The sequence below is a fragment of the Photinus pyralis genome, unplaced genomic scaffold (assembly GCF_008802855.1).
Source record: "Photinus pyralis isolate 1611_PpyrPB1 unplaced genomic scaffold, Ppyr1.3 Ppyr1.4_LG1, whole genome shotgun sequence".
NCBI lineage: Eukaryota > Metazoa > Arthropoda > Insecta > Coleoptera > Lampyridae > Photinus > Photinus pyralis.
The window spans coordinates 14,890,724-14,907,774 of NW_022170249.1; the positions used below are offsets into that span (position 1 = coordinate 14,890,724).

General features: G+C 34.5%; 1 protein-coding gene across 1 annotated transcript in view; it reads left to right on the plus strand.

Moving 5' to 3' along the window:
- The first annotated feature begins 261 nt into the window (after positions 1–261).
- Positions 262–17,051, plus strand: part of LOC116175814 (hypoxia-inducible factor 1-alpha) — a 38,175-nt gene continuing 21,385 nt past the window's right edge. The window contains exons 1-5 of the mRNA XM_031494164.1: positions 262–485; positions 11,575–11,762; positions 11,814–11,965; positions 12,018–12,200; positions 14,552–14,739. Coding sequence (XP_031350024.1) covers positions 484–485; positions 11,575–11,762; positions 11,814–11,965; positions 12,018–12,200; positions 14,552–14,739 — 713 coding nt within the window. The 5' untranslated portion in view covers positions 262–483. The remainder of the gene's footprint in view (positions 486–11,574; positions 11,763–11,813; positions 11,966–12,017; positions 12,201–14,551; positions 14,740–17,051) is intronic.

The window sequence follows — 17,051 nt, forward strand, 5'->3', positions numbered from 1 at the left end:
ATCTCAGTCCACCTTGAATTAGATAAGAGCTTCTTGTATGCTCTGTGGCATAAATATAATTTCACATTATCCACTAATAGATAGCAATTATCTAAAATCGCGTCAACCGAAATTTTATGGAATAAATTCGAAAACATACACGATGTCTATACCTTACATATGTACTAGATTAGATAATGCCGTCTACCTCAAATTTATTTCTTTTCATAATGACGTTACCGTCCGTGCTCAGTGCGTTTTAATGTGAGTGACCTGAAAATGCACGAGTCCAATTCCGGTTACCCTGCCGAATTTAGCAGTTTTCAAAATTTTCAACGTACGCACGAAACGATTGACCAAAATGTGATAGGTGAAAATCGAGAAACCTTTGCGACTCCCTGTCGTAGGTTTCCAAACTGGGAGTACAATAAGTGCTATAGTTACTACGCCAATGGGCGGTATAACACATGCGAGTTTGTTAATGTAGTCGACATTGAGGATTTTATGTAAGTCTGTTTTGATTGATGTAATTGTAAAATTGGGGTCACGTAGTCGGCGTGTGTTCTCGCAGACACAGTGGGGGAGATTCTAAATGCAAATCGCGTATTCTCGTCAATATAACTTGGTGCTCAGTATTTAGGTTATGCTAACGAATCCTTTGCAGAGGTCCTTATCTAAATATGGCAAATAAGGAAACATCGCAGTCATTTTGTTATTTGTGCTTAGACGCAAACGTAGGGAATAGAACCAGATTTCATTAATGAAAATGAAAGCGTAAGGTGTGAGTAGTGTCATCCTCCAGATATTAAAGCTAAATCAGAATAGTAATTATCTAAATACACTGATCTAACCACCATATCATCCTCTATTAATCATAAACCTCGTCATCAACATTTAGCATATTGCATATCCTTTGCAGTCCAGAAAACTGAACCCACCTGGTATATAATGATCTTAGCCTCATATCAATCTGCTTAGACGACTGTGCCATCAAAGTCTTTCTCTTATGGTTGCTGAGAAAAATATTAAAGAAAAAATGCAAATTTCATCATTTTACCCCATCGCATCGGTTTATTTCCCTGTACCACCAAATTTTTTTACATACTTATACGTAACACCATGTATATGTATATAATTCCATGATGCCAAAAATAAATGTAGACACTTTTATTAACATTTTGTACGCCTAAATCCGGTAGTTTTTGAGTTATTGCCATAGTCTTATTTTTTATCCTAAAATTTAAATCTACATTCATTTCTGCATAAAAAAATCAGCACCTAATTTGAAAAACTTGAAAGTTTTTGACATTTTTTGATTGCAAAATTTGGAAAATCGCAGCAGCCTTGGAAACTTTCGCTTTTGAATGGACACTGCCATCCTCAAATTTTTAGAGAAAAATTGACAAATATCAAAAACTATTATTAAAATAGCGCATTAAAAAAAAAGAAAATGTATGTTTCTATTCAAAGACTTAGATGGCGCCGACTTCCGGTATTTACTGAAACGGCGCTATCTTGAAATTATTTTATTTCAATTCACGATAGTCGTGTATGGCTTTGAACAAAATTTAAAGTTCCTATTTCAACTGCAGCTTTAATAGTATATTAAGATACAAGTGTATAATCAAGTCTTTAAAGCACGCGCAACGAGTTTAAGGGCACGACGCAAAGCGGAGTGCCTTTAACGTTGCAAGTGCTTTAAAGACCAATTATACACGTGTATCTTATAGTATTTTTTATTATACCTGCAGTATAATTTAAAAATAGGAAATACAATGAAGTCATATTGACGTTATACTCGAATACATGTCTAATTAAGTGGGCTGGGTGTTCGTAATTTCACGATTGCCATGGAAATGTCACTTGACGTTTGCTTATAAAAATCATCGTCTTTGTGAATTAAACGATTTCCGTTGAAAAAGATAATACACCGTCCATTAAATCGATTGTTGTAAAATCTAAACAAACGTTGGTAGGTGTAAAATCCAACTCCAGTAAAGCCTATTATAAAGAATATGAAAAGTTGTTTCCATGGATGAATAGGAAGTTACTTACGAATACAGTCTTAAATGCATCCATAATGCTGGCATATATGAAGGAAATGTCAAAGGTATTTAAATCTTCTATCTTTTGGAGCATTCATTCAAAACTTTAAAGCAATGCTGCGATTAAAAAGTGGAACAGATTTGGAAGCATACCCTAAATTACGCGCGTTTGTGAAAGCTTCAACCAAAGGATAGATACAAAAGCCAAAGAAATGTTCTGCATTTACAGAAAGCGACCTAAGAGGAGTTTTTATTTCATCCAGATGACAGTTTCAAAAGTCATACAAGTATCGTTACTTAGCAACTTTAAAGCACGTGTGTTTTAAAGGCCCTTTTTCGCACGCATTTGAGTGTTTAAAACGGAGATTGTGATTCAGGTATAATAAAAAAATTTCTAACGAACGGACTATTTGGATACTTACTCTCTTGATTTTATTAGTTTTTACCACGGTTTTGACAGTTTGTATTTGAAATTGTATCCTATAGATCAGTAATGAAGTGCGAACCATTCGCGGATCTATGTTTATATGAATATTTAGTCATAAAATAGGCCAATGAATTAGCTCCTTTCATTATGTAAATCTGAACCTGTATCTATACAGTTAATGTAATAAAAGTAGTATTAATTGGTGTAGTTATCGATAAGATCGACATATCGGTTATTGATATTATCGATTATCGATATTGCCGATTATTGCTAGAATTGATTTTTTTTTCTTATTATGAAAATGGCCACTTGGGGCAAAAATGGTAAATTCTTGTAAAAGGACAGAATAAGAAGAATTTCCTCTCGCGCACTGTAAAATTGATCCACGAATACAAAATGGTTCAGAGAGTTGTATCGTGAAGCTCCGTGTGCGTCAGCTGCGGTTTGGTGGGTGCGTTAAGCAGCGGTGGCCTCCGACGCATTAAAAAAAACTTAATTTTAGTCATTTCCTCCCGAATGAAAATTTATCAGATGAGAGTTTATATATATATCATTTTTTTATAAATAAACATGTCAGCTGAGTGACTATATCTCGTTGGAAAGATTGTCAGCTGATGCCCTGAAGGGTGTAACCCAAGAGCCACAGAGGAGTATCTATCGCCTAATTTAAATGAACCAGCTGACAAGTTTTCCCTCGTCATATTGCTAGCTGAATTTTTGATTTACAAGCTTTCTTAGCTGATTACTGCTTAATATAATCATACAGTCACCTTGAAGACGGGGGTGAACATAAAATTTCTTATATTATATTTACCAACCATGTACAACAGCATGGAATCTAATCATTTTTATTTTAATATTAATTTACCTACTCACTACATTGATAAAACATAAAAAGCTCACCGCATACATTAAAATGCGAGTTGAAATGGATGCGATTTTTGAAAAAATGATTCGACCTACGTCATTATATTAAGCATATTGTGATGTTTGTTTGCGGTAGCGTAAATATGATGCGAACATCGCAAAAAATATCACACGGTTTTTACATAGAAAAGGTGATTTTTCAATTATTTCTACTTGAGCCATGAGAAAAGTGTTTGTGTAGCTAATGCAAAATAGTTATTTATTATGCAAGACGATAAAGGGATATTTTAACCATTGAGTAAAAGATGGTAATTCGCGAGTGGCGAGTTAGTTTTTCCCTTTATCGTCCTGTATAAGATAAAACTTTATTTTATGGCAGAAGCCATATACATACTTAAATCATTGTAAAGCTTCTGACAATTCAGAATTTAATTTAGACGTCAAAAATAGCAAGCTTAGATTCTGGCGTCCCGGTCTGTTCCATAAAAACAGGATTGTCATATGTTCTGAACGTCATTTTATGTCGTGATCCACAACCTTAGACCATATAGTACGTGGACTGGTATTAGCCATATGCTTTCAATACAAAATGGGTGGTCACGGATAGAGGTCACTGCAGTCGTGGGTATGTGAATCTCAGAGAAGACTAAAGTCGTATGAACACCGCTCGGATCGTGTAGAGTAGCTTTTATGGTAACCGCGTAGTACGGGAAGCTTTAAATACTCTTGATTATCTTCTATACGTCCACAAATAAAACTAGAGTTGCTTTTTTTTGCCATATCTGGGCAATTAATTAATTGACGTTTGTTAATTTATAGGTTGACAGCCTCAAATCGTGTGTCATCGGACAATTTCGGACAGACTCGTTTACCCTGAAACGCACATACCCAGGCAATGTCCTTGACCATATTTTAGTTACAATTAGTCCATGTACTATATGGTAGTAAGTCCACAACCCATTTGAAATAAGAATGACAGATGTCATTAGAATGCACAATCATCTGTTTTAGTTTGTCTACCCCCCATCACTTTATCTACCTTTACGGTTAAAGAGCGACGAAGCCTAGTCATTCAAACTTATTAAAGTGTCAATTTAAGAGTCTTCTTTACCTAAGCGCAACTTTTTTACATTATAGTGTATAGATGATTATAGCTGCAAGAAATAAGATGATATTCTTGCTTTGTCAACTCCTGGCTTGGTCCTTAGTTAGTTCCCACCGAGACTGTGCAGCGGCGCCACTTGTTACGCTCAAATTGTTGATTTAACGCCCGCCAAGATACAGACTTTATTTACAAAAATTATGATTTCATTTTTTGGGGTCACATTTAGAAGTAACTTATCTAAAAAACTGTCGGTTTACTTTTTCCATAAATCGTCTTGATCGAGAGTAAAAAAATAAAACAGATTAGCGCAATAATCGGTGCGAAACATCTAATTTTTAAACAATCTGTATTCAGTTGCTATAAACTTTAAAAAAAAAATAGTCCGAACATTTTGTAGATAAAGGTCTAAATTTATAAAATAGTTCTTTAAAAAAATTGTTTTTGGAAAAACAAATAGAGTTTTTATGGCGCGCGCTCTTATGGAAATTTACATTGGATGCAGTGGGTACAGAAGACTCTTAACATCTATAAAATAAACAAGTTTTAATACATTTGACTTTTTTGTGGAAGGAAATGTTTGACCATTATAACTTTCTATTATAGCGAGTATATAATATGATAAGAGTTAGCGTGTTACAATATGTGTATAATAAATTCGGTTGTAAAATGATTGCTTTGAGCTGTATACCATTCAGATAAGCACTTTACTAAACAACATTGTAACCGCATATTTGGCTGAAATTGGTGTCGGTCGTAGCTCTTGTTGATTTCGATACCAGCCATCATGATGAATAATTGGCCCTCGAACTGGCCATTCCGGAGATGAACGGCATTGGGGGGCATTGTCAATTTCGGCAAAATGCGTTCAATTTAAAGTCTGTTGTGTTAATTTAAACATAGCTTTCAACTCGAATTAAAAGACGCATCTTATGTATGATTATTGTTATATCAATAATTACAAACTGGGCACCAAGACATTTTTGGTATCCATATCACGCAAGCAATGATAAAGGCTCATTACTCATTTAAAAAAAATGCTACTAATTATGTGCTAATTTCCGTCGTGTATAATACAAAACTTTATTTTATAGCAGAAGGTCTATAAATCCTTATTAAACTTCTGAAAATTTTGAATGTAATTTAGACGTCAAAAATAGCAAGGTTGGGTGCTTTCGTCGTTTCCATGGAAACTGTTTCCTGTTCTGAACTTCATCCTGTTTCGTGCTCCGCGTCCCATTTGGAATAAGAACCTTATGCACCCTAGCGTGTTAAATCAGTTTAACGTTAACCACTCTTATTGATAAAAATAAACTTGACCTATTAAAATGTTAAAAAATAATTAATCTTGAAATGTTGTGGTAGACGTATGTGTGGATGGAGTCTAAGTTCCATAACTCAAAACAAGGTGTAAGAGCTAAATCGGCTTATGAAATATTTACATAGGAGGGACTTTTACCGCATGCAGATCCCCTCTGTAATGGAAATACTTTTTACCCGTCACCATATAGGGTGTAATTAATCACGGTAAAGGAAAAAAACAAAAGATAAACTTCCTGATTTACCTAAAAGGAGAAATAAACTAAAAATCGTACAACGCCAACTACCGTTCCCTACGCTTTAGCATTTTTGAAATCATGACATATTCCAAAGCGCACTTAATAATTGTTAGGAACTATCATCAATATCAAAACTCCTACTAGCGAGCCGCGAGCGCATTCATTCATTCTCTATCACTTTTCATTGTTTATAATTTGAAAACAATTGAAAAGCGACGGAGAATATGCGTAAACGAGCGATCCAGAATATTTGAGGACCGTTTGAATTTTCTTAAGAAAGTGAACGGTTGGACCTCGGGTTGGACAGATTTTTTTGTTTATTAGTCATTCAAGATTCAAGTGCGTGGAGGTAAAAGTCAAGCATATGCAATTAGGTATTCATTTTAGAGAACTTGTCTAAACGTTTATTGAGCGAAATTTCGGGTTGTGATTTCTAAAAGTGACAGCATGACAGTTCTCGTTATTGACTACTCGTTAATAATGTCCGAAAAACTGCCGAGAATTACTACTTTACAACTAGAAAAAAGGTTAATAAAAATGTCATCAGACGCTGGTAGTGAAAAAAGATATTTAACAAATTACCGGAACAAATTAAATGCTGTGATACACTATATAATAAGAGATTACTTCAATACTTAAATAATTACTGTTTCTATAACACCAAAGAGTTCTTTGAAAATGCTTAATTGTGATATATTTTATTTGTATTATGTGTATTTGTCATGACGTCATGATATGGCATTTATGGGACATCCTGTATAATACATGCAAACTTGAAGGAAGAATCTAGATTAATTAGTGCCACATTTTTGACGTGGGGATGCGTATTGTTTCCTGACAGAGATCGAGATGTTCAACTTTTATCATATATGGATCATTATACAGGGTGTTTTTTTGGGAGCTTTAGTTAAACGTTTCTGGGAAAGTAAAATACGTAGGTTTTTGAAAATTTGTACTTAGGAGTTACTCTGAAGGCCGAATCGATGTAAAATATTTTCAAAATGGCCGCACTTCCGGAAACACCGGAAGTAGATAGTAACTTCGTTATTTTAAATGGCAACCCCTATTTTTTATTGCATTTTTGGATTCTACGTGAAATTTCAGTTCTTTTGATACCCATATGTCATATCTGCCATTTATGGTTTTTAAGTTATTTTGACTTTAAGAAAAAAAATGGCGGATGCTGATGGTACCTTGATAATTGATTACTTGAAAAAGGTTATAGTCATGACAACCCATTTTTATCAGTGCATAGAGAATGAATAGGGCTTTCTTTTAGTGTACTTAAAAAAAAGTTAAGTTGCGTACAACCACACCTATGGAGATCCAAATTTAAGAAACTTCAAAGTCTATAAACTCAGTTTTTTTAAATGGAATGACCATGTTCTTAATATTGCATGAGATAGAGAATCGAAATTGGCATATTTTGATATTACATGTTCCTATAGCTATCTTTAACAGTTTCTGATTTATTCCCATTTCATTGAATTGATCTCGGAATTGATGCAATTTTTTTTCGCATTTTCTTTTTAGTAGTTGGCCATGATTTTATAACAATCGAATTTTAAACAAATCAAGGAATGGATTCTTTAATACCACTGATTCTAGTTCTAGTCTAAATAATTCATTAATAAATAACTCATTTATTAAGGATGTAGGACGGAAAATTTTTGAAAAATCTAAACAGAGTCGTTCAACTGAATTTCTTAAACAACGTATAAGTCTGGAAATTAAGAAAGGTCTGTTCTAGCAACAATTCCATACCAAAAACGAAGTTTTTTATATTTTGCATTGAATTTATTTTGTTAATCTTGCATTTGCAATTCAATTCATTTTCTTAAATATTCTCTTCTAGAGCTTTGTATCACTTGTGCTTCAACGGTCATTAGGAGTACAAAATTTCCAAAATTCATACAATTTCGTTCTAGTTTTCGAATGAATGTACGGAAAGCACGCGCCGCGATTCTGCCCATTTCACCATAAATAACAATTAAATTCCAAAATAGGTGAAACCACTGCGAGTCATTTTTCGATTTTTGAAAAACTTATGTTAACCTATAACAGTGGGTGATGGATTAGTGTCACTAGATTTGTTTAAAATTCAATTGTTATAGAATCATGGCCGACTACTAAAAAGAAAATCCTAAAAAAATAGTGTCAATTCAATAAAATGGGAATAAGTCAGAAACTGTTAAAGATAGCTATAGGAACATGTATTGTCAAAATATGCCAATTTCGATTCTCTATCTCATGGAATAGTAAGAACATGGTCATTCCATTTAAAAAAACTGAGTTTTTAGTCTTTGAAGTTTCATAAATTTGTGTATCCATAGGGGCGGTCATACGCAACTTAACTTTTTTTTAAGTGCACTAAAAGAAAGCCCTATTCATTCTCTATGCACTGATAAAAATAGGTTGCCATGACTACAACCGTTTGCAAGTAATCAATTATCAAGGTACCATCTGCATCCGCCATTTCTTTTCTTAACACGTTTAGCGCCGCAGCGGTCCGTGGGGGCCGCTCGTAACTTATCTGATAGGGCCATGGCGGTCCCTAGGGACCACTCGGTAGTTGCAGCAGTTTTTATTAAATTTATTATTTTTATTTTTAAATAAACAAGTGTACAGTGTGTAAAGCGATGGGGTATACAAGAGGGAATTTTTTTAAATATTGATTTATGAAAAAAATTTATTCTTCATAATATTTTTTGCTTGCTTTGAAAGTACCAATAACGTTTCGATTGTTTGTGGTTTGATAGTAATACTCTATCTTAATTATAATGTAACTTTCAATAAAAAAAAATTAATTTTATTATTTTTCCAAATTTTTATAAATAAATTTTAGATTATCGAAACGTTATTGGTACTTTCAAAGGAAACAAAACATATCATGAAGAATAAATTTTTTTCATAAATCAATATTTAAAAAAAATTCCCTCTTGTATACCCCATCGCTTTACACACTGTATCATGATATTTATAACTTTTTGCCATTATACCCGCCATAACATATCCGAAAATGCTTAAAATAGTTTTTGGCCCGATAAAAAATTTTCAAAAATTTCTCGTGGCACTCAACGTGTTAAAGTCAAAATAACTTAAAAACCATAAATGGTAGATATCGACATATGGGTATCAATAAAAGTGAAATTTCACGTAGAATCCAAAAATGCAATAAAAAATAGGGGTTGTCATTCAAAATAACGAAGTTACTATCTACTTCCGGTGTTTCCGGAAGTGCGACCATTTTGACAATATTTTACATCGATTCGGCTTTCAGAGTAACTCCTAAGTACAATTTTTCAAAAACCTACCTATTTTACTTTCCCAGAAACTTTTAACTAAAGCTCCCAAAAAAACACCCTGTATACAATCAAAAATGTATCAATGGTTTAATCTCGGGTTTAATGTGCAATGATTCGTCATGTTTTTATCTTCTTTTGAAACATCTTTTTTTAGTAGGTTGTTATGTAATTAGTTGTTATTTACAGTAATCAACCCATAACTTCGTTATTATATTAAATTACATTAATACACTTATCTCGAGGGTAGTAGGGGAAGGTGGGGACGTTTGGGTCGTGGGAGGATTGGGTCACTGGGTTTATTTTCATGTATGGTACATGTATCCCGCTCATAGGTGCATTACTGGTTGCGGTACTAATAGGTGACATTGTAAACAGAGCCTCATGTTTGTCTACGCGTGTGTTTAGTTTATTGGGAAAATAAGTCAATTTCCAGGTAAGTTTCACTTAAATTACTGATATAAGTAGATCATTGTTTTGAGCTTGCATGTACCACGATGTGCTTGTGATTTTTTCTGTGATTTAAGTAACATTTAAGTTACAAATATAAACGACAAATTATAACCTAAAACATATTGCATAAATAAGAGAGGTGCACATTTGTGAATATTGAAGAGAGGGAGGTATGGGTCAGTAGCGCGCGGGAGATTTGAGTCGACCCAAACCTCCCCACTTTCTTTTAGTGAAACGTCTTATTTAATTTTCTTTACAGATTCAAAATGCCTCTAACTTATAAACAGAAAACTGACAGAGAAAGAAAAACACCTGAGCAAATATCACAAGCTGTGCAACTTGTTCTTCAAAATAACATATCAGCTAGTGAAGAACTACCGGACTCGGACCTTTCCGAATACGATCCAGAAAATGACCGTGTGTCTGAAGATTTTGATCACTCTGCAAGTTGTTCTAGAGTTGGCGATTATGTAGTTGTTAAATTTACCACAAAACGAACATGTCTGCATTATGTTGGAAATATACAAAACGTAAACGAACAAGGATTTTATGTTATAAATTTTTTACGAAGGAAAACAAATTCAAACACATTTTATTACCCAGAGGAAACGGATATTTCAGAAGTTGATTTTAGCGATATAGTTCTGCGTTTGAGTCCTCCAAATAACATAGCTGGTACCAACAGAACGCAAAAATTTTTTAACTTTGATATTGACCTAAGTAGTTTTAAGAACCTGAAATAGATGTGTTAACGATTCATGGCCACATGATATTTTTTTGTTTGTTTTCAGAATTGGAATTTGTTGTGTTCTTATTTCTTTGTTTACTTTAACTTTGTATGCAATATATCCAATAAAAATAGTTTTACTGTAAAAATATAAGCCCTTTTACACCTAAAACATCACAAATAGTAAGTGACCCATTTAACCCCATTACCTGACCCATACCTCCCACATTAAGGGAGGTTTGGGTCAGATAGTGACTTCTAGAATTTTTGAATTTTCAAGTATCCTATGTAATAATAATATAGCAATAACTATGGACAGTGATTGCTAAAAGGTTACTAATTACAACTGTCTGACATTGAAGTGGTGTCTGTATCATTTTCAAATAATTATGCAGATTATTTAAAAAATGACCCAAACATCCCCACCTTCCCCTACACCTAACCATTTTCATACGAAATTTAGCAACAAAGCTTTTAAAGTTTACTAAGTACTGAAATTCGAGGTATAATGGGATCCTAGTGTAGAGTCTTCACTTGATTGTGTATTGAACTTTGCATATTTGTTTACAAATATTTGTAAACTGATGGTGCAATGCTCGAGATAAATTTGTAAGCTACTGCAATAATATTTGGTACATTCAAATCATTGTTTAAGGACCACGCTGTGTGGGTTAGATCACGTCCTATCTAATATTACACACGTTGACTACAAGGTTGATTAGAATACTTTCACAAGGACAGTTTTCCTTTAATTATTACTTCGGTTTTTATAAGGGGAATCTTTTCTGCTTTCCAATGAACTATAAACCTTTTGTGGCGTCATTAAAGATTCCCAAATGCAGTGCAATTCTTCTTAATCATAAATGCCGTCTGGTTCACGACCGGTTTACGTACTTATCTACCATTTTCTATATCTCGCAGACCCCAAAAGTTTGCGGTTTTGATCACTAAGTAGTTTGGAAATTGTCTGTATCGTTTTTAATTGCCTAACACGCGCGGTATAATGTAAGTGTTCCGTTAATGAATTCAAGCAATTGAAATCTATTAAAGTTGTTATATTTAGATTCCTAACATCTGCCTAGTTACGGAGAATATAATCGAATTTTTTTACAGGAATAATGAAAAACGCAAGGAAAAGTCACGAGATGCAGCCCGCTGCAGACGATCTCGGGAAACTGAAATCTTCACCGACCTGGCCAGTATGCTACCCTTACAAAAAGAGCAGATAACACAACTTGACAAGGCCTCCGTAATGAGATTGGCGATTTCATACCTACGAGTACGCGATATGGTCAATTTAGGTGGGTACTTCTTGGTTCGTTAGAGTAGCCCTTTACGTGAGTAATTTGCAGTTCCACACTCCGAGAAACCAAAACGGAAACCAAAAGTTCAAGACGAACCCGTCTTTTTGAAGTCGTTGGAAGGCTTCCTCTTAGTCCTATCACCCGAGGGTGATTTTATATACTTATCAGAAAACGTTTGTGATTACGTTGGCATTACTCAGGTATATCTGAAAAATTTATTTCAAATTTTATGTAATAAATTGCTTCTTTCAGGTTGATCTAATGGGCCAAAATATTTACGAGTATAGCCATCCTTGTGATCATGGCGAGATAAAGGAACTGTTAGCGAATAAATCACATCAAAGCAGTGATGTAACAAAATCGCTTTTTATCAGGTTAAAATGCACCCTTACGAATAAGGGACGTTCTGTTAATCTCAAATCGGCCACATATAAGGTAAGCTTATTTTGCAAAATTTACAGCAATAAATCGTGGGATATCCCATAAATTAATTTCGAACTTAGAAACTCAAATTAAAAGTGTAGTGTAAAATGTAGTTTTGAAAATATGAAATATTTTGAAAATAAAACGATCAAATCTAAAAAAGTTCCAGTCGTAATTTCTGGAAATTTTTTGCATACATTATTATTTAATTTAAAATTTTAAGGATTGTGACTACTACACTAAGAGACAGAGGATCTTAACATGAACGTTTTTTGAAATGTTATATTGGCATAAACTTTGCAAGTTTTCTAGAAAATTTGAATGCAACGATATAATTATTAGGTTTGTGAAAACCGCATTTTTGATATCTGTTTTCTAAGCAGAGATATGGCAAAAATATGCACAATCATATTCACAATTCATTTCATTTGCAATATTTATATTCGTCCAAGTTGGCTTTGAAATAAAAGAAACAGTGCCATGCAAAAAACTGAGGAATGTATCACCCACTCTCCTTGAAGCTTGGAAACTAAACGAACCACCATATACACCATGGGTGCACGACACATTTCATGGCAAATGTGCGACATTGTTTGAATTTACGACATCCTGGTAAATTGATAGGAAGAGGAAGTATTTTATCCATGGCGAGCCAGGTCACCTGACCTACCTTGTTGTTTTCATAACATATTTATGCCTGAAATTGAAGCTGCTGTTCTCTATACTCTATGGAAAATCATGGCAAATATAATTATTGTTTCCTTTATTATTTAATTTAGGTATATTTCTTTAATTTAAAGTATGAATAATATATTTGTTTCTCATAGTTTAAAAACTTATATTGAGTGTTAATTTTGAACTGCCATCATCTCAATAAACATTATTATTATCTCATTCTCTTTGACGTAATTATCGCTTGTTTTGTGTTTTTTTGTTTCAATGCTAATTTGGATGAATATATTCCAATCAATTCACATGAAAATGCAGTTTTCACTGATATTTTCATTTTTTCATCATATTTGATAATATTAATAATCAGCGCTAACGAGGGCAAGAATAGGCCATACTAACCTTACCCATCTCCATCTTCTAGGGAAGGTAGGAGTAAATGAGTGCGTGCGATGCGGAGTGAATGTGTCGATGTATCATATATTGATTGAGTGCCGCCAGACCGAAAGGCTGAGAAGAGAGTTAAATCTACCTAATAACCTTAAAAGTATATTTGAAGATACAACTGATGCTGTCAATAGATTACTGTTATTTCTAAGTAGAACTGGTATTTTAAGGAAACTATAATTACTACAGAGAACATAAACACTTAGCTAATAGCTAATAGCCAAAGCAGCTGATGCTAAATAAAAAAATTATATTGTTCCATTTGAAATCTTCAGGAAAACCTGCAAAATGTATTTTGATGTTGATTTTTATGCTTAGACATGAATCTTACGCTTTCTAGCGGCAAACCTAGAAACTTAAAAATGATTTCCAGCGATTTCTCTTTGACCGTTTTTGTTAACAAAATATATTTCCCCAAGCTATGCTATTGAGAGGAACTGTTTCCACAGACCCGATCTCCGGCAGTTGATCTTTTTCTGGAAATAAAACTCACTTGTGGATTGTTTCAATTGCCCAGCCCTATCACTATGACGGTCCAGCCATAGTGAATCGGCAAGTTACCACATTCCCGAATTTATTTTCCAATTTAGTGGGTAGGTGCCATATCCTTGCATAACCTATACACCTGTAATCCAATTCACCAACACGAAAATCCAATAGACCTACTATTTTCTTCACTTTTTAGCACCAGTTCTGTAGATGTGGAAAAGCTCTCCTCATAACAATGTAACAAATTATGTCTTCAAAAAGATTGGTAAGAGTTCCAAGAAATAAAAACAAAATAATAACTTTTATTAAACAGAACAAGTAAAGTCGCGGTAATCCGATGCCCAAAAGATAAACATTTCAAACCGTTTAAGCCTCGGTTTAAGCTAGGGAGTTGAAAACAAAATTTGACATTTTCAGTTTTTGTCATATTTCCTTGTATATACATTTTAAAAGATTTTTCAAAATTTTTCAAATGCGTTTTTTGGTCTCAAAAAGCCGTACCGTTACGAAGATCCCACGAATTCGAACCACCCTGTACATACTCATTGGACCCAGAATCACTAACCTTTTTGCAGAATGCAATATTGTACGTCCCAAGAAAAAATCTATCCTGTTAATTAATAGCATGACTTTTCATACAACTCAGCTAAGTCGACTATGATATAAGACAAAGAAAATTGCTGTTCCATGCAGCTATTGTCTCTGTTATTCTTTTGTTTCGTAGAACTATAGCTATTACAATTCAATTTTATTTTCAGGTAATACACTGTACCGGCCACATGGTTTATTGCGATGAAAATGTAAAAGAAAAGCCTAGTTTACAACAGTGCTTCATAGCAGTTGGCCAACCAATACCTCATCCTTCCAATATAGAAGCACCATTAGGTCGAAATATTTTCCTATCAAAACATAGTTTAGACATGAAATTTACATACGCAGATGATATGTAAGTATATAATTTCGTAATTTTCTTTGCTTATTTTACAGAGGATCACTGATTGCATCAATATCGTACATTTCGGTGGATTAGAAGAGCTTACTTGGTCTTGATTATGCTCCCTTGTGCTTTCAATGGAATAAAATTTGTTAGTACCTAACAGAAATCTTCTGTAAGTGATGGTAGCATTGTCTTTTAATGCTTAATGATCTCCAATGCAAACTTTGTGTACCATTACCAGCAGCTTAAAGGTTTCATGAATTGGGGATGGGTATAGCCGTATAGGTTAACGGGCACCGTTTTCTAAAGACTTGCATTATGTGTAATAAAAACCCACTACAAATATTAAGGAGTAAAATGGCACTTTAAATTCACCGAATGGTAAATCAGGCTGGAAATTCTTTTACAGTTGGGTTTACATCTAATGGGCCCTTAAATTTTCTCTCCAATAATATAACAAATTGGAGCTTTTTTATTCTATCACAGTATGAAGGAAGATACAGGTATATTATGGCCAAAAGTAATGTCCCCTCAACTCAATTAGCAAAACTAATCAATGTTCCCATTTTTATGCAATTTGTTTAATTTTTTTGTTCTAAATTAGTGATTTAGAAATGCAACTGAAAAGTCATCAAGGATCTAGTATATTGGTTACTTATGCCAGAGTTGAGGTATCCATTTTACATTAATAAAACCGCAATGCGCTGGAAAAAAATGTGGAATTTCTGGAAAGCCTTCCCCTCCTTTTGTGTAAACCACCGCCAATGTAGGAGAAATGGAGACATGTGGGGTGAGGAAATGAAAAATAACCCATGGAGCGTGGGTTAAGACCCTCAGTGGTTGATCAAACTCCAAACGTTTGTGTTAAACGCCTTTATTCCACGTTTACACGAGGCCAGTAAGTAGGCTAATAACTGGACTGCAGTGATTGGATTCCATCAAGTGGCTCCATGTAAACACCAGTGGAGGTCAGTTACAATCTAGTATAGTTGAAACATGTACCAGTCCACTGCCTTCAAGAGTAGCCCGTGGGCCAGTAGCAGGCACCCCTACCACTCAAAGCACGGCTGGCGTCAGTCGACTGCGTCCATTTGGGTTTATAAAATGATTAACCTCCTGCCATAATAAACCTCTTAATTTGAGCAGTACTTCCACAAATAGTAAAATAAAGTACATAGTTATGACATAGAACAGTCAATGGGGGGGAAAGGGCCCCGCAAACGTGGATTCCAATCCAATGTGTATCTTTGCACATAAAAAGTACCAAACAGTGCAATGGTGTATTTAAGCTTCAAAGATGTTTGAGAAGCACAGTGACATTAAAGATAATCTTATTTGAGGTAGGCTGCCAAGTATAATCTGCTGGAAGGTGATGTGCTAGGTTATTTTGCATCATAGAATACAGAAAAACCCAAAATTATACATTCTCTCTGTGCTCGACGACATACTCCAGAGCTACACTGGCTTTAAAAAGTGTGCATAATATGGGGATAGCAGTTTACGATCCCTTTATGCAACAGAGCTGGGGAAATTCCTCTAATCTCGTAGATGGTTAGAATTTTTTGATTGTTCATTTACTTTTTGTATGATTTATGATAGTATTTACTATTTTTTAATTCTCTTTGCTTGTTTTTCAATCTGGAATAGGCAGATTTTCTCTTTTTGAGGTATGAGAGCAATAGAACCGGGTAGACGTGTTTGTAGAAAAAACTCCAGAGTATCTTTCCCAATTCTGTGTAGCTCCCATTACTTTTTCAAAGGTCCTTTGGAGTATTCCCATTTCAGGCATCTCTTTTTGATTCCCTAACAGTAATGCCTCCCGGATTTTCTTTTTGCTCCCCGTAGTGGATCCAAGCACTAGCTCCGTCTTTCTCCCTTACTACCACTGTAGCTTAACCCTGCAACAGATGTTTCATGATGTGCCTTTTCTTTGGTTCCCAGGTTTGCCTTCAGATGTGTCATAAATGACCCATCTTCTGGATCTGGTTTTTATGCACATAAGGTTGTTGCACTACAGAAGAATTTTTGAGTCATATATGCATTCAAGAATTGTGTAGTGCAGATTAATTTGAACCTCCTTAGTTATAGCTTACCTTCTGGTTCAAAGTCCATTTTTGGATCCTCTTTTACCCCCAAGTTCTTGTTTTTGGCGGCTGCCTTTTCACTTTCCACTATCTTTGGTTTTCGAATCCTAGAGACGTTAGGATGTGGTCGATGCCCACAGAACTCTCTCGATTTGTCCCAGGAAGTCTATCCAGGCGGATCCTCCTTCCCGGCCATAATCTCCACTCCGTAGTTGCCATCTCCAGGTAGAACATTGG